The sequence below is a fragment of the Genypterus blacodes genome, unplaced genomic scaffold (genome assembly GCF_046128005.1).
Source record: "Genypterus blacodes isolate CSIRO-AG114 ecotype Tasmania unplaced genomic scaffold, CSIRO-AGI_Gbla_v1 ptg000039l_1, whole genome shotgun sequence".
In the NCBI taxonomy this organism is placed as follows: Eukaryota; Metazoa; Chordata; class Actinopteri; order Ophidiiformes; family Ophidiidae; genus Genypterus; species Genypterus blacodes.
This window is the reverse complement of record NW_027466852.1, coordinates 5113580-5141231: the sequence shown is the minus strand read 5'-3', so window position 1 is coordinate 5141231 and position 27652 is coordinate 5113580. Positions and strand designations below refer to the sequence as shown.

The 27652-nt window shown below is 43.7% G+C and overlaps 2 protein-coding genes across 4 annotated transcripts; both read left to right on the top strand.

The window, feature by feature from the left end:
- The first annotated feature begins 1092 nt into the window (after positions 1–1092).
- Positions 1093–16155, top strand: gtf3c1 (general transcription factor IIIC subunit 1). 2 transcript variants are annotated; one of them, XM_076147776.1, is made up of 40 exons: positions 1093–1537; positions 2275–2484; positions 2618–2794; positions 2923–3066; positions 3462–3558; positions 3646–3769; positions 4128–4310; positions 4478–4593; positions 4858–4910; positions 5001–5380; positions 5498–5554; positions 5983–6122; positions 6215–6336; positions 6425–6578; positions 6827–6930; positions 7177–7313; positions 7735–8106; positions 8219–8364; positions 8605–8702; positions 8799–8895; positions 9131–9314; positions 9430–9520; positions 9760–9892; positions 9999–10086; positions 10282–10346; positions 10482–10590; positions 10712–10857; positions 11373–11515; positions 11592–11676; positions 11763–11875; positions 12077–12136; positions 12232–12325; positions 12435–12607; positions 12703–13311; positions 13458–13597; positions 13814–13918; positions 14025–14293; positions 14379–14893; positions 15003–15189; positions 15711–16155. In XM_076147776.1, the coding sequence occupies exons 1-40, from the start codon at positions 1317–1319 to the stop codon at positions 15918–15920; spliced, it is 6651 nt and encodes a 2216-aa protein (XP_076003891.1). In that variant the 5' UTR covers positions 1093–1316; the 3' UTR covers positions 15921–16155. The 2 variants fall into 2 exon arrangements, with proteins under 2 accessions (XP_076003891.1, XP_076003890.1); XM_076147775.1 differs by having other exon boundaries at positions 5980–6122.
- A 3498-nt stretch (positions 16156–19653) lies between these two features.
- On the top strand, positions 19654–27154 carry LOC142996995 (vascular cell adhesion protein 1-like). Of its 2 annotated transcripts, none has more exons than XM_076148149.1 (5): positions 19654–20105; positions 24216–24488; positions 24669–25001; positions 25500–25751; positions 25952–27154. In XM_076148149.1, exons 1-5 carry the CDS (start codon positions 20033–20035, stop codon positions 26122–26124), a joined length of 1104 nt encoding a protein of 367 aa, XP_076004264.1. In that variant the 5' UTR covers positions 19654–20032; the 3' UTR covers positions 26125–27154. The 2 variants fall into 2 exon arrangements, with proteins under 2 accessions (XP_076004264.1, XP_076004265.1); XM_076148150.1 differs by having other exon boundaries at positions 19657–20105; positions 26721–27154.
- The last annotated feature ends 498 nt before the right edge of the window (positions 27155–27652 follow it).

Sequence of the window (27652 nt, the reverse complement as noted above, 5' to 3'; positions counted from 1 at the left end):
GGCTGACAAGCTTCCATGCCTGATACTCATGAGCTTGATAATTTGCTTTTTTAATGAGTAGAATGTGAGGGTTGATTGATAAATGATGAGCCTGACAGGGAAAAAATGTTATGTTCTAGAATCTAGACAAACTTTTATATATTTTATATATTATTATATATTAATATATTATTGCCGACATTAAACCCAGCACCGGTTTTGCGCGCGCGGTCGCCGGGAACGACCGTCGCCGGCACACTTGCCGGTGAAAATGACGGACAACACGTTTTTCCTTTTAGATTATTTCCGGCCACCGGGACCACCGTCTGAAACCACCAGTGTGTCTGGCGCCCCCTGTAACCTCCTCTAAAACCTCTGGTTACAGGGGAGTTACAGGGAGGACGATATTAAACCCGGCAGTTTTGCGCGCGTGGGCGCCGGGAACGTCACGGACAACACGTTCTTGCTTTTGGATTATTATTAGAAAAACTAATGATCTATAAAAGGGGGGCGCGAAAAAAAAAGTTTGAGAACCACTGCTCTACTGCAAAGGGGTATCAACCCATGTTAAGCAATCAACACAGTAACTTCAAACCCTGGAATAGAGCCTGCAGTGTGGAGCTCACCCCTTATAAACCAGCACAGCACAGTTAGAAAGGGTTTTCCATTGAAAAAAGAAAATCGTGTAGTACCGAATATCTACTCCATGACCAAAAGATGCTTCTGCGGAGACCTCAGAAACTGTTTGTCTACTCCATCTACTGGCCTGCTTAAAGGGAGCAGCGCACATTGATACACATTTCACTAAAGAGTTGCCACAGAGGCAGCACAAAGAATACAAATATTTGACTAAAACATAGATTGCAATAAATTACAAGCGAACAATCCTTCTATAAAACAAATAGCCAACTTAGTAAAAAATATACAACAGTACCACACACTGAAAGCGAGTACACAACACACACACACACACACACACACACACACACACACACACACACACACACACACACACACACACACACAGCATGTATAAACAACACATCGAACACACCGGATATTTTGGTTCGGTTCTTTGATGACGTAGTACGTAAGGTCAAAGTTGAACACTGACGCAAGCACAGAAAACACACCATACTTAGAAGCGGAGTTTGAGTTTGAGCATTTTGTTGATTTGTTCGTGTTATTGCACATAGTCACCGCACAGTTCGCCGCTCTGAGGGCGCTTGATAACGCGGATACACGACATTGTTTTATTTCTGAGCTCAGGGCGAGAGCGGAAATAGAAATAGCTGTCTGTGAGCTAGCATGCTAGCCTGCCCGGTCTGTGGCTCGCCATGGATGCATTGAGTATAGCGGCGGATGAAGTGGCTTTAGAGGGACTTGACGGCGTCACCCTCCCCTCTCTGTGGATCCGACTAGAAAACAGAAAGCCGCCGTTTCCCGCGGCGCTCGACGCGAGCACCAAGGAGTTCATATGGGCGTCACTGGCAAGCAACAGCGACCTGAGCTTCTATGAGCTGCCCGAGGAGAGGAAGGACGTGGTGCTGCTTGACAGGTGAGTGTGTTCGACAACAAGGCAGACAGAGATTACAGCACATGTAGTCTGGCGGCCCATATTGAAATTTAAATGTTCAAAGTTATTATCCATGAAATAAAAAGTGGACAGTGGGTAGTTATATGTATTTTTACCCTGGTCGTACCAAGAAACCGTGCGAGACAGTGCCATGGTGGGTGAAGCTTTTGAACACACTGCAACAGTGGCAACAACACAATGGTTTAATGCACCGTAGACGTAGAACAAATTGTTGTATTTACTTAATTATCTAGTGATAAGATGTATACCTGACACTAATGTTTTCTGCGCTCTTGTTTTCAAGCAAGTAGTTAGATGAGAAAAGGAGCAATAACGCCACAAAGGGGCTGCAATGGCGAACAGCACCCCCTGTTGGCCAAATCAGACTCAACTCAACCTGTAGGTTTTGCTGCTCAGTGTTTCTCACCACATGAAGTATTATTTGATTTTGAGAGGGACTATTTGATTATTTTTTAATAACTTGCAAGTATTAATTCTGTCACTGCAAAGCACACAATATTTGATTTTAACCTCTGAACCAATTTCTCAGTACTTATTGAGCCACATAATTATTGCTCCAACTTCAACAACCACATCTCATTTTAGTCTGTTCCGCAAAATAGCCGCTGCAATGATGTAATCACTGTCAACATTTCCCCAAATTTTACAGCTAATTAGATCAGGGCCTTTTTATATGTGGATGTGTGTGTGTGTTTCAGGTATAAATATGTTGACCCAGACACAGGAATCGAGTACGCCCAGGGGTCTTCTGAGGCAAGTAATGAAGTCTACCCGATCCATATTGTACCAGAAAACAAGGATGGGGTTCAGGGCTCATGTCAGTTCTTCAAAGAGAGGTCAGACGTCACCAAGAACATCCGCACTAACTCCCTCACTGCTTCGGTCAGCTTGGATGAGGCTCTCCAAAGGTTGGTAGTGTTTCAAATCATCTTATGTCTACATTTCAGATCACCACGATTAAGTAGGTTTAATAAATATGTAGAAATGTACTGCTCCATCAAGAATTTGGTCTTCACATCACCTCGGTTCACTCTCTTTCAGATACGGCCGGAAGCTTGTGGTTGTAGCATCTCAGCACGTCAGATTCCGAGCTCTAATTGGTGCAGAGAGCGACCCCGATTTGAAACTTAATGACGGCTCTTACTGTGTGCTGGAACGAGTGGGTCGGGCTCGCTGGCAGGGAGAGCTGCAAAGGGACCTACACGTGTGCTGTTTCAAGTAGGAGACACGTGAACATTTTTTTTTATAGCAGTTTCCGCTGGGCTGCTTTGAATCAGTGTGACGTCCTTAACTGTAGGGATTCATTGCGTAACCGCCACTTCTTCTTCTGTTTTTTATTCGGACAGGACAGATGCTCGAAAGTTCCACTACCTGAGGATGTCTCTGGTCAAACACAGACTTGTAACCATGCAGTCTCGGGTGTTACGGCTACGCTCAGGACAACAGCAGCACTCCATACTTCTGTTGCTCAAACGCTTCCACATAAACAGGTGTGTAACTGTAAGACAGGCAGAGAAAGAGAGAGCCAGCCAGCTTGCATCGGTTCAAAGCTTTATGTGTCCTCTCTTTTAATACACACTACTTACTACACACACCATATGCACTTACAGTAAACTGAGTGTGCGTGCGTGCGTGTATTGACAGGTTAGTTCAGTGCACCTTCACTGTCACTGCAGTACATCAGATTTTATTTGTGCATGTCAGAAATGTGTTGATGCAAATTCAGTTTTGGTAATCTTTGAGGCCATAGTTAACACTTGTGTTGTAATTTGGGGCTGCATTATATCAAAAGTGTCTCTAATACCCCCCCTCTTTCTTTCTTTCTTTCTTTCTTTCTTTCTTTCTTTCTTTCTTTCTTTCTGGTAAAAACTACCTGTCCTTCCAGGAGGAGTAAGTACGACATTTTGATGGAGCAAACATCTAACTTCCTGGAGCAGAGGCTTGGTCAGGTTGCTACCTTGGTTACAGTCAGAGAACAACTTGTGAGTACCTACCTGTAACTCTGTTTGACCCTCTGTGTGTGTCTCTGGGTGCATACAAATAAATTCAATGGGCATTTTCTTTTACAGAAGCTGAATGAGACGACTTCTAAAAATGTGATTCATCACATGCGGGCTGCCAAGTTGGTGGAGCTCGTGCAAATGCCCCTGGAAGATTTTGATCCCGGTGCTGGACCCTGCAACACCAAAAGAGGTATTTGCCAGCAATAAATCATGTACAGTGTACAGCGTGGTACTGTGGCTGCTCATTCCATGATGCAGAGCTCCGCAGTTTCCGCAGCACCGTATTCCGCTGTTGCACAGGCATGGCAACATTATTAGCGGTTCTTGCTCCATCTTGATCTGTCAGCAATTAGATTGTTTCCCTGAAAATGCTAAACTTCCCCTTACCAAAAACCTTCTTATAGCAGACGCCAACACACATTCTTTTGATTGTTTTGTGTGTGAGTACAAGTGAAGTGAATTTAAGGATGAGGGAAATGTTCTCTCTTTCTTAAATTCACATTTTAAGCTCACATTCTGTCCCATGTTGTTTTGTTTGTATTTTCCAGGAACTAAAATACATGTGCGCTGTATGAAATTGTTAAAGCCATACTCAAAAAAGGACACCATTGATGATGAGGAGGATAAGGATGATGAGGATGATGAAGATGAAACTCGAGTGAGGAGAAGACATGTCCCGACCCAGGGACGTATCATGGAGAAAGATTTGCTCTCACAGGCCTATCATATCGGTATGTGTCTTCCAAAATTGTCTTAATGACTCTTAATAACTTTCATATTACTGTAAAAACTATTTCTTCCGTCAATCAGTTGAAATGAGTTTGGGATTAACATTCATCAACTGCTTTCTACACATCTAAATAATGCTTTATTATTTGTCTTTTTTTTGTCGACAAAGTGTCGTCCTCTGGCGCAAGGGGAATTTCCCAGAGTGCTTTGGGGTATAGAATGAACGTTGGTAAGCTTGAAGCTCGTATGCTATGTCGAAAGCTGGAGCGGGATGAATTGGTCAAGGTAAGAACTATGATAATGGTGCAGTAACTATGATAATGATAGTAATAAGTCCTCTCAAAAGTCCAGCTGTAACTGTGCTGCTGACTGACCACCAAACGTGTGTGTGCTGTTGAATGCATGTGGGTTTGGCATTGTCGGTGGAAAGAGTGTTTGCTTTTGCGTGGTTCTCACGGTGAGATGGAGGCATTGGATGACACATGTTACTAACATGTTATTCTCTGTTATGGGCATTAACTGATCTGTGTGCCGTGTTCCACCCTGCAGACATTCATGGAGGACGAGGGTCGACAAAGAACCACCAAATACATCAGCCGCAGGTAAGAGGGTGTAGTTTTATAGATGTTGGGCCCTCATCACGTAATATCAAATCATTTTTTTCATCTCACTCTGCTTGTGTGTCCTGACAGATGTGCAGGCCTGAGTGATCGCATACAGCAGTTTGCCAAGGAGCAGGAGCGCAACAAGTTACTCCACTCCTCCTCGCCGCAAACACCGGTTTCTTCACCTTCCACCCCGAAAACACCGTCTAACTCTCGAGCCAAATCAAAAGGAGGTCCCAAAACTCCTTCAGCCAAGAAGGTGCAGAAAGCGGCACAGGACAGAGATGGAGATGTAGATGGGAAGGAGGTCGGGCAGCTGTGCGATGATGACAAAGAGGATCCAGGAGATGAAGGCTTGGATGGAGACAGAGATGAAGAGAGACAAAAGACAAAAGGGAAGGGAAAAGGGAAGAAAGCGACGGTGACAAAAGCTGACACGCCCACCACACATCCTACACCTGCTAAGAGTGAGTAGATGTAGCTGATGCACATTTAGCATATTCTGTATTTGCTTTATAATGTGTTTCATAGACCGCTGTGTTGCCCCGATCCAACCTCCTTTCATTTGAACCTCTTTCCCTCAGGTGAAAGCTCAGCTCTGAACAAATTAAGCACCGATGCCGACTCTGTGGTCACTGCAGGTAAGAAATGGGAAATGTGTTGTTTGTTTTTTTCCTATTAATCTGTCCAATCTCTATACTTCCGTATCTCAGACAGGGTAAACACTTGAGACAGATCTCTATTCTATTAAATTCTCCAAAAATAAGGCTCTAAAGGATGACGCGATCATAGTTTACAGCTGCAGATTGATTGTTATTGGCATGTGTTTTTTTCACAGTTATTAAAGCTTTATTCGAGGCTTGTTGTTTTTAGTTTTCCAAAGTAGTTTGCAGTAATATCGTCTTCTAACACTATATACAGCTCAAATTATAAATCCTGTACTACAAAGTTCTTCTAATTAAGTAACAAATGGCATAAGTGGCGTTAAACCTAATATCTACTAGTGTGTGTTAATGTGAATAAGTTCAATAACAAAGTGTCTTTGTTCTGTTATCTTTTCCATCAGAAGAAGCTCCAGCTGAGGATGGGGAGGGGGGGCAGCCCACCGTAGCTCATGACAACCAGTTGGATCGGTCTGACGCTGTGAATGCAAACCACAGTCTGACCGAGAACAGTGTCACCGTCGTTGAAGATATCTTTCAGCATCAGGTTAGTTTGATGGTTGTGGAAAGCTTGAGACATGAAGATTTACGGTGTCAGAAGTTCCAGCTGAACCCATCTCCTGTCTCTGATTGATGCAGGTCCAAAAAGAGCCTTATTCTAAAAGCAGCGAGCGCAATCATGAGACGTACCGCCTGTTGAGGAGGAAGAACCTGATCGCTGAGGCGGTCCAGACTCTCAGAATCATCGAGGGTCTCTTTCCGTCAGTGTGCCCTAAATATGTTGCCAGTCAATTTTGTTTTAATTAAACAAAATGATTTAGAATACAAATAAAAAAAATCTTTCTCCAGGCTCCAGAAGATGATTAACGAGGAAGAGAAGCAGGACGGCAGCAGCACAAAATGTTGCAGAAAAACGATTCTGCGTCTCGTCCAATGTCTGTCCAGGGAAGGCTTACTGAAGCTCTTCACCACCACTGTCATACAGGACGGAATCAGCAAGAAGGTACAACAACCTGCCACGCGTTTGAGGGTCTGCTGAAGTTTGCCATCCTAAATTTGCTAAGCTCTTAAAAGCCTGTAAATGATTTGGATAGATCAACGCTGTACATATATTGTGTCGATTATAACCTTCACCCGATTGGCTCATGTTTTGTTTTAGAAACTGCTGGGTTCACCATAATATATGCTCAACATTAAACAAGTATTTCAATGTCTAATTTCTCTCTTGTTGCTGTGATTTTCCTTATGCAGGTGGAGATCGTGGTTCACCCCTCTGTTCAGCCCAATGATGATATCGTGAGGAGAGCTATTGAGCAAGTCCGCTTCCGAATCTCCAGCTCTTATTCGGTTGTTCGGTAAGCACAGCCACTCACTATGCTAGATTAGTATAGTTATAGTATATACAGTAGATTAGTTTAGTGGGCGGCCTAATGTAGTCGCTTCATTTAGACTGACTTTAGTTTTTATACCTTGTGTTAATATCCACCCTCTGTGTCCAGATACATTACACAAATACTGAGATCTGATACTTGCATGTACAACTTTTGGGCAGAGTCACACACTGGTTACTTTTTGACTTTAACTGTTATTGTGTTCCACAGTCAGCAGCAGGCAGAAGACAATGCCAGAGAGAAAGTAAAGGAGCTTGAAGGGAATCCCACCAAAAGCCAAAAGAGAAAAACGGACAAAAGGCAAACAGACACTGATGACGACGACGACAAATTCAAGCCCAAAATGGGTATGACTGCGTAATATGGAGCTGGGTTCTTGTCTGTATATGTGCTGTGGGCCCGATTCAGAGTTGAGATCCACATGCATAAGTTTTAAATGAATTTCCCTCAGGAATGTCTGCAGCTATCTGTAACCCAGTCTTAACACCATTTTACTTATTCCTATAGGAAGCTGTAGTAAGTCCAGAGTAACTGATATGTGCTGGAAAACATCTCTTACTACCTGAGTAATCATGGTTGATGGCAGCACACACACTCAAGCAACAACGTAGCCACTGCAACCAAACCAGTCAGCGCCCTGTGCACGATTGTTTCGACTCTGAATTGGGTCTTGTGTATGTGTGAGAAGAGCATGATAGTATTGCTTCCATCTTTGCCCTCATATTCATTGTCTATCTCTGTGTCCTCTCTGTCTCTCTGGCTTTAAAGTGAAGGGCCTAAGCAGGACTTGGGGGTTCCAACCTAAAATGCATCGCCTTCGTCTTGTTCATACCTTCCTCTGGCACGTCATATACGGCCACCCGCTCAAGTCCACTGCTGCTCACTCATCCAGCCAAACGGCAACAGACGCAAATGAATCTAACTCCGATGAACTCCTGGGGGCAAACCAAAACCCGGTTCCCTCAAATCCAACGGACTCAGAGTCCAATGAAGACACAAACAAGTCCACAAACCCTGCCACTGGCACTGCGGAGCCACAAACTACAGATCCTGCCGTGTCCAACGTGGAGGTGACATTGTCAGCGGACGAAGAGGAGGACACATGCACATCAACGCTAGATTGCTCTGAGTCTATGAAAGGTGAGAGTGTGTGTGTGAGAGCATGCAGCATCAAGCAAAGGAGCTAATTAAGATGCGTAAAGATTTTTTTGTCCCATTGATCGCTTTTCTGTCATCTTTGTACATCTCATAGTGTACGTTGATGATGATTCGTGGAAGAGGTTTGTTCCTCCAGTTCGTGTACACAAGGACTTTGGTCCTGGCTGGGCCATGCTGAGGGACGTGCTGGTCTATTTGCCCCTGTCCGTCTTCATTCAGATTACACAGATCAACTACAAGGTGAGCCTGAACGTTACACTGTGGAGAATTCCACAGGAAAAAAAGTACATTTGCTGGCAGATAAAATCAGCCAGATAAATTAACACTCGGTACATTTTCATGCACGTCAATACTACTTTCTTTCTAGTGTAATTTCTTGTCTTATCTCGGCAGTAGCCTCAGTATCAGTTCAATGAGCTTTTGTAGGATAGGATGTTTATCTCACGGATGAGTCAGTGGTCTGTCTGGTTATGTACACAGGTAGAGGAACTGGAGGAATATCTGAATGACCCCGTGAAGCAACACTATCTGGTTAGAGTGCTGCCGTCCAAAATGAAACGACAGCTGCTTTATAAACGGTGACTTCCTCTCGCTCTGGCTCTCTCTTTGGTGCTATAACACAAATTAAAACCGACTTTGTATTTATCAATGTACTATTGGTTTTGTTATATTAGGAAATACATCTTCAGTTTCTATGAGAACGTGCAGAAACTGGCCTATATGGGACTCCTGCAGTTTGGCCCTGTGGAGAAGTTCAAGGAGAAAGACCAGGTACACATGAACTACACATTCACTACACAAAAGTAATAGATCTGCTGCTTTGAAAACATCACTGACCACTTCATTGTGTGTTTTCGTGCATACCTCAAAACTGTTTTGTAGTCACACTGTGTTGTTTGAGGTAACTTGTCCGCTTGCATGTGCCGTGTCGCACATTGGTGCTACAGGGAATGAGTCGAACTTGCAGGATTTGTCTGAGTCTGTCTTCTTTTCTGCACCTATCCAGGTGTTTTTGTACCTTAGGCAAAAGATCACCATTGTCAACACCACCAGTACGGAGCCCCATTACTGGCTGATCGCAGAGTCACCAGAGAAGCCATTTGAGAGACGCCGGTACACACTGGACACTGCCGAAGATGTAGAAACCTACTGGTTTGACCTGATGTGTGTCTGCCTCAATACACCACTGGGTACACACATTTTTATTTACATCACAAGGAGTCATACTGTATGTGACCTTGTGATTTCTTGGTATAATTAATCGCCCTTGCACGTGCTGTTGTACTGTACCTTTGTGTGTTTCAGGGGTAATCCGCTACAAGAAAGGAGAAGATGGAACAGCACCTCCATTTGTGCGGGAACGCAATGTGTTCGTAGGAATGGCTTATCTGCTCAAGTAGGTTTAGCCTGTACTGAGCTGTACTTTACAAAGTTAAAAAGTGAAGCATCCACTGCTGGCCACAATTTTCCTATTAATAACTTGTGTATCTTTTCTTCCTCTTTTCACCATTTATAATATGGTATTTGGCATGCTGCTATGTTTGCTTCATTGCAGTGCAAAGTTGATGATGTTTCTATTTCCTGTGTTCACACACACACACACACACACACACACACACACACACACACACACAGGGGCAGCCGTGAAGTCTGTGATGACTGGTCAATACCTGGAGACGGTAAAGGAGCAGCAGGTCTGCATTCTGAATTCTTCGCTCATCTTAAACGGAACTGGTGGTGGACGAGTCACTTACTCTCTCAAAGAGACGTATGTACACAAAGCTGAAAATACTGTATTTATTGATGTGTGTGTGTATAGTATATATGCCTAGAATGCTCAAACAGAAGGTTGTTGTACATGCATCTATTTCCAGCGCCTAAACAGTGGAGATGTGAATGACAGCAAGATGAGACTGAAGAGTCTTCTGCCTAAAAATGTTCTCAGGGTTGCACTGAAAGCTGGTGAGTCACAGGGGTTTGAACTCTGTCTGCAACAAATCTCAGTTTTCAAAAGACAGCATTTGACTTAAATACAGCAGCACTAATCCATGTGCCAGGACAATGTAGAGCATCTGTAAAAAAGCAGAGGTGACCAGACACATTGATGAGTCTGTGCTTGGTTATGAGTAAGCATATAAACATCTGTATCTGCAACAGGAGAATCAACTTCACCTCGATATGTGAATACCAAGCGGCCACTGATCATACCACAAAACGTCCAGGTATGAGCTTACAGCAGCTCATTGATGAATATTGCACTGATGTTCTATTAGGATTACTGTAAATTGATATTACTGTTTAATCTTTGAGTCTCATGAATATTTTCTGCTCGGTTCCTTCTCCATCTCTGTTACAAGGTGGCTATAGAGCCTGCGTCCAGGACTCAGCAGGTGGTAGGGGGAAAGCGGCAGAAGCGCAAAAGAAGCAAAAAGGAGGTGATCAAGGTCCCACGCAAGAAGAAGAAGGGTACGAAAGCTTACACACATTCATACCTACGAGTTCATGCATACAGTATTGCGCAGTTGACACCTTTTGTTTGAATTTCTGCATGTGTGTGCGTGTGGGTGTTTTGATGTTTGCCTTCTAGAAGCCAGGAAATGCTACCCCCCCGCCCACGACGAGGCCGACCACCGAGCGTTGAAGATGATGACCAAGCAGCGCGTCTACTGGTCCCCGCAGGAAGACTCGCTGATGATGCTCTGCAGCGTGGCCTCACACCTGCTCAACAGCAAGGTGCCCGCACTCCCACGCACAGTGTATATGTAGTATTTTGTTCTCTGCATTGTCTAGGACTCAAGGGCTTGACTATATAAACATTATTTAACCATAATTCTATACATTGTGTTGATCAGGATTGCATGAAACACTTTTTGAGTTCATATACATTTTTAGTATATTGGATTGATGTGTTTTTGATAATGTTCAACAGTTGCAATGGTAATGACCTAAACTTATGACACGATGCAATACTGATGTTGAGCTGGTCACTGCCACATTACTGAGTCATAACATTGAAACCAAAAATCAAAAATGAAGGTCACAGCTACGCCGGAATTTCAATCTGGTGATGACAAAAAAACAAAAGCTTTGAAACATTGTGAGAGGTGAAGGGCCAATGAATGTTTGGGAAATATGTCAAACCTAATATTTAGCTGATCTGACCCATGACTGTGGAGAAGATAGTGAAGCAAACAGGCGTGTTCTAGTGGGATTGTTGTTATACTAATGTAGGTTTTGATGTGTTGCAGCTACAAAGGCCATACATAGCAAGCTGTGTGATTAGAGACCTGCTGCAGGCAGAGATTGAGATTTCTAAGGATAAAACCTCCCTCGCTGTTCGACGTCGCACACGATACATCCTCAAAAATCCTCAAACCCTTCTCAACTACAGGTCGGTGCAGATTATCACACAGGTTTACGATTTTATGTGCATGTGCGGCCTTATCCAACAAATGTTTGTTCTGCAGGATCTGTCTGGCTGAAGTGTATCAGGACAAACCTCTGTTGAAACTGTTGGAAGAGAAGAAACCAGCCAATCCAGACAGTCCAGAGGTACATGGCCATGCTGTTATTCTTTGAAGCCTGGAGTTTTGATTTTCCCCCGTTGCATTAACACATTCCTTCCCGTGTCGCTCTAGGATTGTGCTGAAGCGTTCTCTGAGTACACCAGGCTGCTCAGGCACAAGTTCAGCTCAACTGGGAACTCCTGTCGTCTCATCATGCCCGACTCCAAACACCAGCTCTTCTCATGGTGTGTGTGTGTGTGTGTGTGTGTGTGTGTGTGTGTGTGTGTGTGTGTGTGTGTGTGTGTGTGTGTGTGTGTGTGTGTGTGTGTGTGTGTGTGTGTGTGTGTGTGTGTGTGTGTGTGTGTGTGTGTGTGTGTGTGTGTGTGTGTGTGTGTGTGTGTGTGTGTGTGTGTGTGCGCTCATTATGTGCTCTGTGTGTGCTGCAGGTTTAAGGTTTGCACGTTGGATAATGGGACAAAGTTGTCCACGAAAGACACAATCAACTGGTAAATAATGGAATTTGACTTGACTACAATTGTCCCCACTGTCAAATATTTCTATGTCAACCTGTCATTGCTTTTGTCGACTTGTGTGGCTGTAGTGCCGACGACATCCATGCCATAGTGCTGAACAACCTCATTCAGAGCACTTTGGCCATGAGCAACTATCAGATGAAGTCCTGTAGATCCTTTCAGGTACGTTTGCCACAATGCGCATTTCCTGTGTGTGTAGATTTCTCTCCTATGCGCTCGCAGATATAAACTCAACACAGACTCACAATCCTCCATCTTTCACCCACCCCAGACCTTCCAGACCTACGGCAGGTATGATCAGGAGCTTCTGTGTCGAGTCTTCCTCCTTTGCAGGAAGACCGGCCTGGTCAACCGGCGTCGCGTCCACCCTGTCAATGGACCAAAGAAGAACCGAGCCCTGCCCATCATGCCCATGTCCTACCAGCTGTCCCAATCATACTTCAGGTACACACACCGTCTGGCGTGAATTGGATGGAGTGATCTTAGAAAATTAAAAGTCTGCAGAGGCCAATTGTGTGATTCTGTCTTCTGTCTCTCAGGCGTTTCACGTGGCGTTTCCCCCACTCGCTGTGCACAGACGTCTTCCGATACTTGAGGAACCTGATTAATAATGGGGCTGATGACGACCAACCCTTGACTGCGTTCTACCACGAAACCGCTAAGAGGGCAGAGGACGAAGAGGAGGGATTGGAGAGAGGAGCAGGTTCCGAAAGGAAAGAAAAAGCGAGAGAGGGAAAGAAAGAGAGCGAGACAGCAAAGGATGAAACGCCAAAGGAGGGACAGAGTGAGCAAAGCCAGGCTGGGGGGGAAGAAATGCATGTGGAGCTGAATAATGACGAGGCAAAAACGCACAAGCCGCTTCCACCAGAAGACACGTCATCAGTCAATGTTCCATCCGGCGAAGAGCAGGCTGAGATTAGCGAGCCCCAAATGGATCAACCAGTAGTTTGTCCCACGTCAAGCCCCGCGTCCCAAGCTTCAAAGGAGCCTCCATCGGGCCTGATGCAGTACTCCCTTGATTCACCAGGGGGCGCCTGCGCCGCCAGTCTCGCCCTGATGACTCTCGGTCTGCTCTCCGTGCATGTGTCCATACCCAAACAGATGGTGGTGGTTGACAGCAGCTTGGTCAACAACGATTTTGTCAAGAGGTGAGACACAACCGAGGACACGTGTGCACACTGTGTGTCTTGCTGCTTGTAATCAAAGCATCATTTTCCAGATACCTGCAGAAATGTTTTTAAAAGAGAATACCAGTTAAATTTGACATACTCAATGTAAACTGTGCCCCTGTCAGCTTGGGAACGTTGGACGAAGAAGACGAGGAGGATGACGACGGCGAGGAGAACGAGGGGAAAAAGATACAGGAAGTGAAGGCACATCAAGCGTCGCACACCAAGTACCTGATGATGCGAGGCTACTGCTGCCCTGGCATAGGTGCTGTCTGCTTCTGTCACTCTGTTCAAATCATAGAACACCAGAAATTAAATTAAAGATACTTTATAGTTTAACTAGTTGGTAGCATTTTTGGTAACCTTATTTAACATTTGCGTAATAAGGAAAACCAAACTTTGCCAATTATGAAAAGTTCCCAGAATCCCAGATTCCTGCACTCACTTTATCTTTTTTGTTGTTGTTGCTTTTCATTTCTAGTCAAACTGCGCAACCTCAACACCTGTGACAACATCGTGGTGGAGTCCTGCGTCATGAAGGTTCAGCTGCGCCACACACCGGCCCACCAGCTGTTTCAGATGGACTGTAAGAAGCAGCAGGACAGTCGTGAGACATTCACACACAGTTTGGGTGAAAAGAAAATATCCCTTCTCACCCCTGTGTCTTATCTTCTCCCCCCTCTCCTTTATAGACTCTCTACCCCTGAACCTATATGAATGTAGTCCATCTCAGCTGCCCTCCATCTTCACTCACTCCATCCGCACCCCCTCCTCCTCGTCCTCCTCCTCCTCTCCCTCCCGAGGCTACAGTCCTCAGGATGTGTCGGCACGTGCTGAGCTGATGAGGACCTTGGACGAGGCTGGGGAGACTGGACTGACGTTTTCTGACCTGTATCAGGCGCTCCAACTACGAGAAGATCCACAGTGTGGGCTCACCAGGTCCCTGCAGCAGTATATGGAGGTATATGCACTTACAGCCCATCCCACTGAATTTAGTAGTGTGTAATGTCTCTGCGTGTCTAATGTTTTCTTTGTTACTGGTGTAGGAGCTACAAGAAAGTGGCCAGGTGTTAAAGGTGGGGGGTTTGGGTGTGCGCTGGGTGCTCATGCGCCATGCTGAGCCGTGGATCCTGACCATAAACGCTAAGTCCTGGTCACAAGAGTCGCTTCCTATTTGTGAGAACCGCCACAAGAGACGTCGAAGAAGCCGACGGGAGACAGAAATGCCGCCGGAAAAGAAAGTGGCCGTGGACAGGGAAGGAGGCGAGGACGGACAGGGTGCAGATGGAGTGCCAAGCAAACTAATGCAAGAGGGAGGGAACGAGCAACAACAGCTGGAAGAGCAGAAAGTGAAAGAAGTGGAAGAACATGGGGACCCACTGCTGAACTCAGGTGAAGAAGAAGACAAACGAGCGCAGCCTGAAGAGAAAGGAGAGGAGGAAACTGAGAAAAGAGTTGAAGAGGAGGAGAGAGAGCAGGGAGCCAAAGAGGACAGGACAGATACAGGAAGAGATGGCGAAGGACACGTCCCCTCAGAAGGACAAGCTGGTCCCGATGAGGAGTAAGTGTCCATTTCATGACATATTCCCTGCTGCAGATTTAATCACGCTTGCGATTAATTTCAAACCCACCGCCTCTGCTTGTCTTCCCTCCGTCTCATCCTGACACAGTGGGAATTTGAGCTTCATCAGCCGGCCGTGGCGCCTAGTCGATGGCAACTTGAACCGGCAGGTGTGTAGGGGCATGCTGGAGGGCCTCCTTCACCACATCATGTCCCGGCCTGGACTCACACAGCGCGCCATGCTGGAACATTACAAAGACGTGCTGCAGCCTGTGGCAGTGATGGACCTCATACAGGTGCGTAGACACACAGACGGAAATGTGCTCTTCCACTCATCTTTACCGTCACATTGCCAAACACTGTCTGCAGTCTGACTGTGACACATCTACTGTATGTGGAAATGTGGTAAGTGTGTGTAAGCCTGGAGATTACACAAACATGCACAGCTGAGTGTGTGTGTTCTCATCAAGGGCTTCTTTGGAAAGTTATGATCTCATTAGAGTCAAATATGGCAGCTTGATCTCTGACTACAACTTTTTCTCACATTTCTATATGAAGAATGTCTGAACCGAGTTTTGTCACATTTTGCTGCCACAGTTCAGTCTGTGTGGCTACAATAAGCGCTGTATTCCATAAATAAATGAGTCTATTGTGACCAAATGTAATGAATGTTTGTGTTCTTGGGTTCATCAGTTGACCTGGTGGCGTCGCAATCGTGAAATGACGTGTTGCCTCTGAACCTGCCACAATGATTTTGTGAAAGACCGTGACCTTGTTTGACCCCAGATGTGTTTATTGGCTCCCTCTCTCCTGTCAGGCTCTGGTAGAGTTGGGCTGTGTGACCAGGAGAACCCTGGTTAAAGCTCCCAAACCCTCGCTCTTCTCTCGCTCTGTGGGCCAGACGGGAGGTCAGACAGGAGTGAGAGCGGACGACCCCGACGCAGTGTTTTATGAACCCACCATCAGCTGCAGCCTGAGGCTCGCTCTGGTCTTACCTAACGAACGACACTGGCACACGTGTACGTAGCTAAAATATCCCCGGCTCGACTCCCGCTTCACACGGAACATTCTGAATGGACCGAAAAAGGACTTGACCATACCTGAAGGGTCTCATGAAGTCTTTGGTGTCATTACAGCTTTGACAGATGAGATAAGAGCAGTAAACATTCAATTCTGGTTTTACAGAAGTGGGATCGCTTTTATTTCATACACTTTTTCTTTATAGATTATGTTTGTTGTAAATAAAAATACATCACAATTCATTCATGACTGATGTTTATGTTGCAGCAAAGTGAGGGTAATGTCAGAAGTTTAGCCATAAATGAGTGAAAATGAGTCGATCCTGAGTACGGTAAAGATTGAAAGAATGCTGAAAATGATCACTTTTCCAGGTATTTTACAAATGTATGACAGTAAGGATGTAATGATTATTATTAGAAGGATTACAGAGAAATAACAAAATGTTTCAGACATGCCTTTGACTAAACTACATTTCATTGATAGAAATCAAGTAGTTGCCCAAAGAAATGAACCCAACAGAGCTTAATATGTGCTGGTGAGACGACATGCAGAAAGACAACTGTGACTTTACGTTACGGTCATTTAGCAGACGCTTTTATCCAAAGCGACTTACATTACATTACCACCCATTACAGAGGGGGGAGCAGTTGAGGGTGCGGTGCCTTGCTCAGGGGCACCTCGGCAGGGACTGGAATCGGCGACCCTTCGGTTCCCAAGCGAAAGCCCTACCAACTGAGCTACTGCTATCTGACTTCTGACTTCTCTTGAGTAACCTGTGACACTGTGTCCCCTCTGGAACCAGTAGATCCTGTCTGTGTGACTCATCTGTCTATTTCTATTATCACGACATAATCATCTCATTCCCATGCTTCTCAGAGTTGTGGCGACGCCCGGGACTTCTCTGTATGTTTCATTTTTTTGTCCTCATTCATTCATTGTTTTCTTTTTATTGCTTGCACGCTTCCTCCAGTTGACCTCAGTGTGACCCGGCTCATCCAGATCCCACTAACATTCTGCTTATTAAGCACAAAGAATGCTGAATGGGAAGGAAATGTGTTTTTGGAAACTAATGTGATGTTAGAGAGTGGATTTAAGACTATTCTAACTTTGAACTTGTCTTCTGTTCATTCGGTGCAGGTTTGTACCTTATGACCCTACTGTAGGTCATAAGGTCATGCTGGTTTCATGGCCGGAGATGGTATTTAAAAATACCCACTGGAAACTCCCCATTCATTACCTATGTGTCAGCTTCCTTCGCTCTCACGTCAGCTTCATTTACTTCCATGTTTCACTTCAAGTTATTTTGAAGAAGTGAAATGTTTCTAAACAGAATGGAATGGAAGTCACATTTCAGGGTGGTTGCTGATAGATTGTGGACATAAACTTCACATTGGTTATAGTAATTCCTAAATATGAATTCCATAAAAACAAAAGCCTACAAGCCTTTTGATATTTAATATTGCCCAGAGCAGCCAAGGGAGGCTTGTACTTTGTCATTTACAAACAGTCCCTGGTTATCCCTGGTTGATCATTGTCTTGCTTGGATCACGGTTGTGTTGTTTTTAAGCTTTCAGTTCTCTTCCTCCACATCACACGCATTCATTTCAGCCCGCCCACAGTAACTGTGATGGTGAGGTCATGAACTAAAAAACCTTTCCACCACACTCACGTGATTTCCCCTCAGACTATCACATCTTCCCAAGCATCGAAAAAGCTCTCTGTATGGCCTCAGATGAGGATTGGTCTTTGTGTGTCTGTACTGTAGAAGCTTAATCATACTGAACTTCAGCACATTGGAAACTTCATGCAAATCATCTGTTTTATAATCTTACAAGTAAAATAGTAGTAAGAAGTAAAAGAACATGGAGATATTTATGACGCCATATTTATTTTTACGCCTCACTAACAGATCTGATCTGTATCAGAGTTGGTTTAGATCAGGGGTCTCCAACAGGTCGCTCGCGAGCTACCAGTAGCTCGCCACCCGTTTCTGAGTAGCTCGCTAAAGGTTAAAAGAATACATTTGACAACACAACATCACTTGGTAAAGCTGTTTAAATCAAATTCACAAACATCCCGACCCCTTTTGTCCCAAAACGATTATTACGACTATTATTATATCTGCAAAAAACCTTCAGAGACATGAGAACTGTGCATCCAACAGTTCAGTTGGAAGAAATAAGGCAGGCTAGTGTGCCTGCTACTGTAAGCGCTTCTACAACTGTTGGGATGTTCTTCCAAACAGGCAAACACTTTAAAAAAACATTACAAAACTGTACGACAGAGAACATGCTTCACTGCAAGAACATTCCAAAACTATTTTAATTCGTCATGATAATATACCACACTCACTGTCATCTCACTAACATCAGCAATTACCAAGCCACATTTTGTAAATATTCACACAAAAGATGCTAGCTAATTCAGCTGTTTTAGGTGGAGAATCAGCCATGTGGATACATGTTAGTAATAATGTAAAACATGAGGAGCTCTCTGACACTTTTATTTTGTCAAATTAGCTCTCAGAGGCACAAAGGTTGGAAACCCCTGGTTTAGATGCTACGGTTTGATCAGATGGGGAATAACATCAACTATGACATTTACAAATATCGACTTAAAGGAGACAACAAATGTAATTCTAAATAACACACATCACCTTAACATTAATATTAACATTAACATTAACATTAACATTAACATTACCATACATTACATTACATTACATTACCCCCCACGGTGATATTTTTATGCCTTTGGAATTGTTATCTATTATTATCGATTGTTGCAATTGCATGTCTCTCTTACAATCTCCCATTTCTTGTATCTGCATCCTCATGTCTCATATCTGAAGCATAGAGCTTTGGGTTGTCAGTGTGTGGTATGTCCTCAGATAAACACTGCAGAATTCCTTTATTCCTTCATTCCTCCCGCGGGCTGGAGATCCACTTTGCATGGCACCACTGTGTAATCCTGGCGATGCAGCTCTGCGCTTCTTTCCCAAACACTTCCAAGTGTCACTCAGGTATTTACAACACGGACCTGCTGATACACACTCCAGGCCTCCTCTGGCTAAGAGACAGCAGGAACGCACGATGCAGGTAAATACTCAGTAAGTGTGGACAAGGAAAGAATAAACAGTAGCAAAAGAAACAGTCAAGTCTGAAATGGACAGAAACTCTAAAGGACTATTTACATTATTTATGAAAAACACATTGTACCTTTTATGGAAAGATATAAAGATGTTTGCCTTACTTTAAATTAATCATTGTTTCACACATTTTTCTGGTTCATTTCTTTTCCAGTGAAACAATACAACCATGTAATGATCCCCCACGAAGTTCAATGTAGTTTGCTTACAGCTTAACTACTTTCAATCAAGAGTAGCTTGAAAGTAGCTTCCCCAACATTGGTGGCGTCGAAGTAAAATTTATAGTATTTCATAAAAAGAGAAATTGAGGATTGTTTGAGGAAATGAACAAACTTGACTCTGTGGTTTATACTTTAGCCAACACTCTTCTACTGATTAACTAATTCCGGTTTAATCTCTGTTTTTGTTGCTTCACCCTGAGCTATGATAAAGATCCCCAGGAAGTCCAGGAATGTCCTCACTCAAGCTCCCAGTTGTGTTTCTGCACCAGAAAATTCCTCCATATATCACCAAAGTTTGCATGTGCTGCTGGTGACATGTGTGTGTGTGTGTTTGTGTGTTCCTCATGTCAACATGGTCACAAATAGCTTCTGTCAGGCTTCTGAGCCTGTTATTGCACATGAGCTACATTGGTTTTGTTTTAGGTTTGTGGAATACCAACATACTACACACCATTGGGGCTTTACACTATGAGTCATTCACCACATTTACTCACTGACGGAACGTTTTCAGTTTTGCTTCTGATGTGTTCATCACATTACCTGTGAGAGGGAGGAGGAAGACAAGAATCAAGCCCCTCTAACGGAAGCACTCCTCAGATGCTTTCTTTGCTGGACGCAGAACTTATCAATCAACGCTAGTACAGCATCTTGAGACGCAGCGGGGCGGCGCAGAGTTTGGATCTACTTTCGCTTCTCCTCTGGCGCTATCGGCCCGCTTGGTTTGTTTCCCTCCGTGTTTCTCTGGACACCATGTTGCTCCGTCCTGTGTTCGCTCTCTGGGCCCTGGTGACTTTTCAGCGTCGCTTCCATGTTTCCAGCTGCGGTGAGTGAAGAGTTTGCTGTTGTCAGTGTTTGACGCGCCGGGGAAATGCTCCTTGTTGGCGATAATTTATTACAAGCGATATAACTGCGTGTGATTTACACAGAGGTCAGCGGTGACGTTATGTTTCATATCAGCCGCAAAGTTAACAGACTGAAGCAAGACGAGAGCATAGAGCTGCCTCATCATAACATACTATAATATAATACAGGGGTCTTCAACAGGGGGTCCGCGAAGGTACTGCAGGGGGTCGCGAAATTTGTGGTTGAGAAGTGTTTTTTTCCTCCAATTGTAAATGTCTTTAAATCAGTGCTCTTCAACAGGTCGCTCGCCTGCCGTTTTTGAGTAGCTTGCAAAAGGTTCAAAGAATACCTACATTTGACAACACATCACTTGGTAAAGCTGTTATGTTTATATATATATATTATATCAGCTGTCAGTCCAACAAATGACACCGCTGTCATGTTCAGTTTACGTGACACCGTAACATGCGGCTTGCGAGCGCACACTGGATTTGAGGATGACCGTGGAAAATAGCCCCGATAAAAGGCAACACATATACTATTTCCATCAGGAATTAAAGAAATGTAGGAATGTGAATGAGCTAGCAGGGCGTCATGTGTCGTTGGCGAACAAAGAGCCGACTGAACGATGGGAGCAGGCTCCCGGCCGAGAGCCGTTTTTTAAAAAATTTCTGCAACTTAAAACAAGACAGAATGATAGGATGGTCTTCTCCGTGCCATGATCACGGGGAAGGCTGGACGTTGGAACTGATGTTGTGCCGTTCAACCAATTCACAACAGAATTTGCAAAAACATGTCGACTCAATCCAGTTTATGTTCTTCCAAACAAGAAAACATTCCAAAACTGTAGGACAGAGAACGTGCTTCACTGCAAGAACATTCCAAAACTATTTTAATTCCTCATGAAAACAGTAGCACACTCTCTGTCATCTCACTAACATCAGAACAGACAATGCATGTGAAGCACAGATGAGATGGGAACTACAGGGAATTCCCTGAATTACAGGCAATGTGAAGGGAAATTGTGACAGTGATATGTGGACAGACAAATGTGAAATATGAAAGTATAGTATTAGTTAAATAGTAAAATCAGTAATAACATTGTTTTTTTTCTTTGACCTTAATATGATGTGAATTCATTAGTGTGAGCTTGACATTGAAAATGTAAACAGAAACAAAGAAGCTCATGTTGCTGAATTGAAGTGCATTTTGATACAAAATGTGAGGGTTGGATATCGAAATTTTGTAAATGTTTACACAGAAGACGCTTATTCAGCTGGTTTGGGTGGAGAATCAGCCATGTGGATAAATGTTACTAATAATGTGAACACAAGGAGCTCTCGGACACTTTTATTTTGTCAAAGTAGCTCTCAGAGGCAAAAAGGTTGGAGACCACTGCTTTAAGTACACTATAACATGAATCCAACATATTGTAGTGAACGGATGAACGGAGGCAGAAGATGTTATCTTTCATCTATTACCAATGTGTGCCATTTGATCTACTGTGCTGTCAAACGAATCTATGAAGCCATCAAAGCTGCAGCGTCACTTGGGGACAACCCACAGCCACTTAAAAGACAAACCTGTTGAATACTTCCAAACTAGTCTCAAATCCCTCCAAGGTCAACAGACATTGATGAGAAAATATATGTTTATACAACACCCTGTTTGATATAAAACACAATTTTATACAATAGGGCAGGGGTGTCAAAGTAAAATACACAGAGGGCCATAAAACTACATTTGCTACAAGTCGAGGGCCGGACTGGTTCAATGTTTATTAAAACATATTGAAATGATTGCACATAGCCTATTGAACCAAGACCTCACACAGTGTATATTATTGAATCATTTAATGAATCAAGCAATATTTTCTTATGGCTCTGTCAGTAATTTCAACAGAAACATTTTTCAACAGGCAAACAGCAACCAAGTAAATTTCCTTCAAAAACAAAATATGTTCCTTAACAAGATAACAAGATAAATGCAGAAATGAAATTGCATGCATTATGAACCCAAAATGCATTATTGTACTGCTCTATGATCCTCACCAATCACTGCTTTCAAATAGTAAAATGAGAAAATAGTAACAAATGTAAACATTTAACTGAATTAAAAACTGAAAATACGTTAACGCTCTGTGATGCTCACTTGTCTGAGGCTGAGCCTGAAACTTGGTGGTGTTTCATCTTTTGTACAATTTCATCAATGTTTGGGGTCAGGCTCTGAGCTGAGGAAATCCTCAGGATTGAATGAAGGTGTTCATCAGTTAGCCGGCTCCTATGTGATGTTTTGTTAAGCTTCATCAAAGAGAACAGTTGTTCACACAGGTATGTGCTGCCAAACATAGAGAGCGTCTGAGCCGCTTGGATGCGCAGCTGGGGCGTTGTGTCGGGGATGAAACATGCAAACTCAGCAGCGCCCACTCTCTCATATTTTTCCTTCAGTGCGTCATCACACTGGAGCTCAATCAACTCCATTTGTAGGTTTGGTGGTGCGCTTTCCATGTCAACTGCAAAAGGATTGCTGAGCAGTTCAAACCTGCTTTTTTGGGCTTCAAAGTCAGCAAATCGGCGTCGGAAGTCGGCGGCAAGTACGCTGAGTTTATCAGCAAACTGTGCACTCGGGAAAACAGCGGTTGAGAGCTCCTCTTTCATGGTCTGGCAGCTCGGAAAGTGGCTCAAGTTTTCTTTCCGCATCTGCGTCTCCCACAGACTCAGCTTGAGTTTAAACGCCCTCACTGTACTGAACATGTCAGAGATGATGCGCCCCCGTCCCTGCAGCTGCAGGTTCATTACATTAAGATGGCTCGTGATGTCGCACAGAAACGCCACTTCACACTGGAACTTCTCATCTCGGAGCGCTGTAGTGTCTTTCCCTTTGCTTTCCATGAACTGACAGATCGCTCGCGGTGCATTGTGGGGAATGTAGTGTTACGCTGGTGCGTGCAAAACACCAGCGGGCAGCCGCGGGCCGGTTCTAATAGTAATTAAATATCATCCCGGGGGCCATAGATAATTCATTTGCGGGCCGGATCTGGCCCGCGGGCCTTGAGTTTGACATATGTGCAATAGGGGGTCCCCGCTCCGTCTCTCCATCACTTTGGGGGTCTTTTGCCTGAAAAACGTTGAAGACCCCTGCTCTAAAGGCTTTATGGAGCTTCCTCCAGCGGGTGGCGGCGGCTCTCGTGCCCATTCAGTTACATTTTCTGTAAATAACGGTGTATATATTTATTTCAGATATACTCTTTGTTGTTTTTTGCACTCTTATTATGTTGATTGCACCAACTACCAAAGCAAATTCCTTTTAAGCGGAAACCTACTTGGCATTAAAGCTCTTCTGATTCTGATTCTGATTCTGATTCTGATTCTGATGAGGGGGGTTCTTCTGGGTAAGGACAGTGACTACTCCCTCTTTCTAGTCCCTCCGTTTGTACAGAACTACAGCACCACTCAGTGGACAGTTGGAGTTATGTTCTTTATTTCAAGGAAACCTGAATCACCAGGGGTTCTTTTCTGTCTATAGCGATCATTATGTTATAATGTATATATAATCTATTTTAGACCCATGACAAACTCATTAAATCAAGGACAAAGGGACTCTGGATGTAATTGTTTCAGATTTGCCCTTCCAGAGTCCAAGGGCTCATCATCTTTGGAGAGCAGCGTCTCCATGGTGAACTAACTTTCCCTCTTTGGTCCTCCACCTTCAAAGTTACAGATAAGCCTTTACCTTCCAAAGAAACAAGGGTTGAGTGAGCTCAGCGCTAACTCTTCCTAAAGAGTAGAGATGGGCCTGCAGAAGATTTAGATTGCATTGTTAATAAACTAGATGTACCTGTAAAAATGTATTCATATTGTTTTGTTCAGTTCAAAGATCCATCCCCTTTTTATTATCTTTTGTATTCTTTATTGTACAAAACTCATATTCCACTTATATTGTCACTGGTTGAGTGAGTTCAGGATTTAAGGACTTGGATGCATTGGAGTACATTCAGTGAGAGTATAAAGTGAGGATATGTGACTGATTCATTCAACTCTAACCTGGTGTGATGTGAAAGCTGACATGATCTTTATTGTCTGTTCCGCAGTTCGGTCGTGTGAAGATAAACCTGCATTCTTCCCACCCAGACTGGTAGTGAAGTTTAATGACTCGGCCTCGGCTCTGTGTGTCGGATGTAAAAGGCTTTGCCTAAACAGAATCGTTGACTTGGAGTCAGCTTTAGGGACTAAAACATCAAATGGAACGAGGATAACCTGGGATGTTGACCGTATGACTGAGTGGGATACATCTCCCATGTGCTTTTATAGTTTTAATGATGACGACGACCAATGTTGTGCCAGACTGGCTGTGACTGTTTACCGTAAGTGACCTCATCACTAAACACAGCAAACCTCACAATCACAAATTCTGATCAAGAGCTAGATTTGACTTCACTTTGTAATAAGTTACAAGTTTGGATTTGGGTTCTGACGGCCACGTGTTCATCTTCCTTCATCTCTTTCCTTTTCTCTCTGCCTCTGTACCCTCCTCCCCCTCCCAGAGCCTCCAGACATTGTGTCCATCAGCCTGGTAGATCACTCAGGACCAATGCTTGAAGGTCACCAGTACACTCTGCGGTGTATGGTTCAGGGCGTGGCTCCCGCCGAGCACCTCCTTGTGACCTTCCTCAAAGGAAAGGAACCACTCGGGCCTTCACAATCCACCATGACCAGACAGAAAACCCCAGTGACTGAATTCTTCAGTCTAAACATCACCGCTACCAAGGAAGATGACAGAGTCCAGTACAGGTGTCAAGCCGCGCTAGAACTGGGACCTGATGGACCACGAGACAAACCTGTGGTTGAGTCAACAAGCCTCAAGTCCACTGTCCACTGTGAGTGCAACCCATGTTTAACCCACAGGTCCAGCTTGATGCAGTGCAGAGGCTTATTTATTGAACCTAAATTATTAGTTTCTATCTTTAATCTTAATTTGTATTATAAGTATTGGTTCTTTACCTGGATGTGAAGGTTTAATGTTTTTTGTTTCAATCGTCCAATCCAAATCTTCTGCAAAAGCAGAGAACTTAATTCTATTTTTTAAATTGCAAAGAAATAGTAGTATAATCATACTAAGTATCAAAACAGAAATAACCTCAATATTATGTGGAATGCACAATAAAAACATGACTTTTATTTTATTTTTTTTAAGGAAAAGATTATAATTTTGTTGTCCACATTTGGTCTGAGATGCCTGGAAGTCTTTCCACATACACATGACCAAGAATGTGTTCTGATCTAATCCACAACTCACTGTCTTTTATGGACGTGTCTCTTTGTTAACTGTCCATCTTTGGTCACACTGGTCTCTCTTTGTGAACCCACATGCACAGACGGGCCTCAGACAGATCAGACAAGTCAGTCCATCACCCTCATAGCTGGAGAACCGCTAAGTCTGAACTGCTCTGCCATCGGAAACCCGCCGCCCTCCTACACCTGGACGCTCCCGCCAGCTCGCCCTCACTCCTTCAACAGCAGCGTCCTCAACATCAGCTCTGTGGCTTTGGTAGATGGCGGCCAGTATGTGTGCATCATCAGCAACGAGCGGGGAAACGTCACTGTGACCTATAATGTGACTGTCAACGGTGAGTGCAAGAGATTTGTGTTTGTGTTTGTGTTTGTGTTTGTGTTTGTGTTTGTGTTTGTGTTTGTGTTTGTGTTTGTGTTTGTGTTTGGTAGTAAGTTGAGTTCAGATTGCTCTCTCACATCAGTTGAGCAGTGAGTCCATTGTTTTGACTTAACGTTCTGTGTTCTCTTCCTTTTTTCACCCTGCTCCACACTGCAGTTGACTACGTGCCTATTATAATACGTGTGGTAGTTGTGTTGCTGCTACTTGTCATCTTCGTCGTCGCCATAGTCTCCTACCAGCATCACAAACGCAACCGAACGGGACAGTACACACCTGCTGCAGGAACAGATTGCAAAATGCTCCAGTGGCCACTCAATGGGAATAAATGAGTGGAAACAGTGTGTGGACCAGCTGCTGCTCTGTCATTTTGCAGGTTAGGGTTTACAACTGTATTTTAGGGAAGAAACCTTTAAGTCACGTAAACCTGAATGCTGCAAATGAATGTGCAAACCTCCAGCACACATCTCTGTGGAGATGTTGATCCTCAGCATAGAATGGACAGAGCCTCGCTCAGGGACATTACATTACATTAAATTACGGTCATTTAGCAGACGCTTTTATCCAAAGCGACTTACAATAAGTGCGTTCAACAAAGGTGCAGGGGACCCTGCAACAACTGTGCCACCATGAACAGCAGTTTTAAAAAAATGTATCTGTGTCTTCAGCATTAAAAGTTGTGCGTTATTTTTGAATGAATATGCAGAAAAGGGTTAAAAAAAACGATTTCACAATGTGGAGAAATTATTTTAGAAATTCCACATTACACTTTTACCAAGCGCGTGTGTGTGTGTGTGTGTGTGTGTGTGTGTGTGTGTGTGTGTGTGTGTGGATACTGACTGAATGTGTATCAGAACTTAATACAGTCAAATTGAAGACCGTGACCTTGTTTGACCCCAGATGTGTTTTTCACACTCTCTCCTGTCAGGCTCTGGTAGAGTTTGGCTGTGTGACCAGTAGAACCCTGGTTAAAGCTCCCAAACCCTCGCTCTTCTCTCGCTCTGTGGTCTTTGCTTTGACAGATGAGATAAGAGCAGTAAACATTCAATTCTGGTTTTACAGAAGAGATCGCTTTTATTTCATACACTTTTTCTTTATAGATTATGTTTGTTGTAAATAAAAATACATCACAATTCATTCATGACTGATGTTTATGTTGCAGTAAAGTGAGGGTAATGTCAGAAGTTTAGCCAGAAATGAGTGTAAATGAGTCGATCCTGACTACGGTAAAGATTGAAAGAATGCTGAAAATGATCACTTTTCCAGGTATATTACAAATGTATGACAGTAAGGATGTAATGATTGTTATTAGAAGGATTACAGAGAAATAACGTTAAATGTTAATAAATGTTTCAGACATGCCTTTGACTAAACTACAACAATTCTTTTTAAAGATCACAGATAGAAAGGAAGTAGTTACCCAAAGAAATGAACCCAACAGAGCATAATATGTGCTGGTCAGACGACATGCAGAAACACGACTGACTTCTCTTGAGTAATCTGTCGTTAATCATTGTCTTGCTTGGATCACGGTTGTGTTGTTTTGATCTTTCAGTTCTCTTCCTCCACATCAGACGCATTCATTTCAGCCCGCCCATAGTAACTGTGATGGTGAGGTCATGAACTACAAAACCTTTCCACCACACTCATGTGATTTCCCCTCAGACTTTCACATCCTCCCAAGCATTGAAAAAGCTCTCTGTATGGTTTCAGATGATGATTTGTCTTTGTCTGTCTGTACTGTAGAAGCTTAATCATACTAAACTTCAGCACATTGGAAACTACATGCAAATCATCTGTTTTATAATCTTACAAGTAAAATAGTAGTAAGAAATAAAAGAACATGGAGATATTCATGAC

What these genes read in the sequence shown, in the direction of transcription:
- gtf3c1 (XM_076147775.1), top strand. Translation starts at nt 1,317, where the DNA reads ATGGATGCATTGAGTATAGCGGCGGATGAAGTGGCTTTAGAGGGACTT. An exon ending in ATCATCGAGGGTCTCTTTCC is followed by an intron (nt 6,337 to 6,424) that starts GTCAGTGTGCCC and finishes ATCTTTCTCCAG; the next exon opens with GCTCCAGAAGATGATTAACG. An exon ending in GGAATGGCTTATCTGCTCAA is followed by an intron (nt 9,521 to 9,759) that starts GTAGGTTTAGCC and finishes ACACACACACAG; the next exon opens with GGGCAGCCGTGAAGTCTGTG.
- LOC142996995 (XM_076148149.1), top strand. Translation starts at nt 20,033, where the DNA reads ATGTTGCTCCGTCCTGTGTTCGCTCTCTGGGCCCTGGTGACTTTTCAG. An exon ending in CTTCCATGTTTCCAGCTGCG is followed by an intron (nt 20,106 to 24,215) that starts GTGAGTGAAGAG and finishes TCTGTTCCGCAG; the next exon opens with TTCGGTCGTGTGAAGATAAA. An exon ending in ACTGGCTGTGACTGTTTACC is followed by an intron (nt 24,489 to 24,668) that starts GTAAGTGACCTC and finishes TCCCCCTCCCAG; the next exon opens with AGCCTCCAGACATTGTGTCC.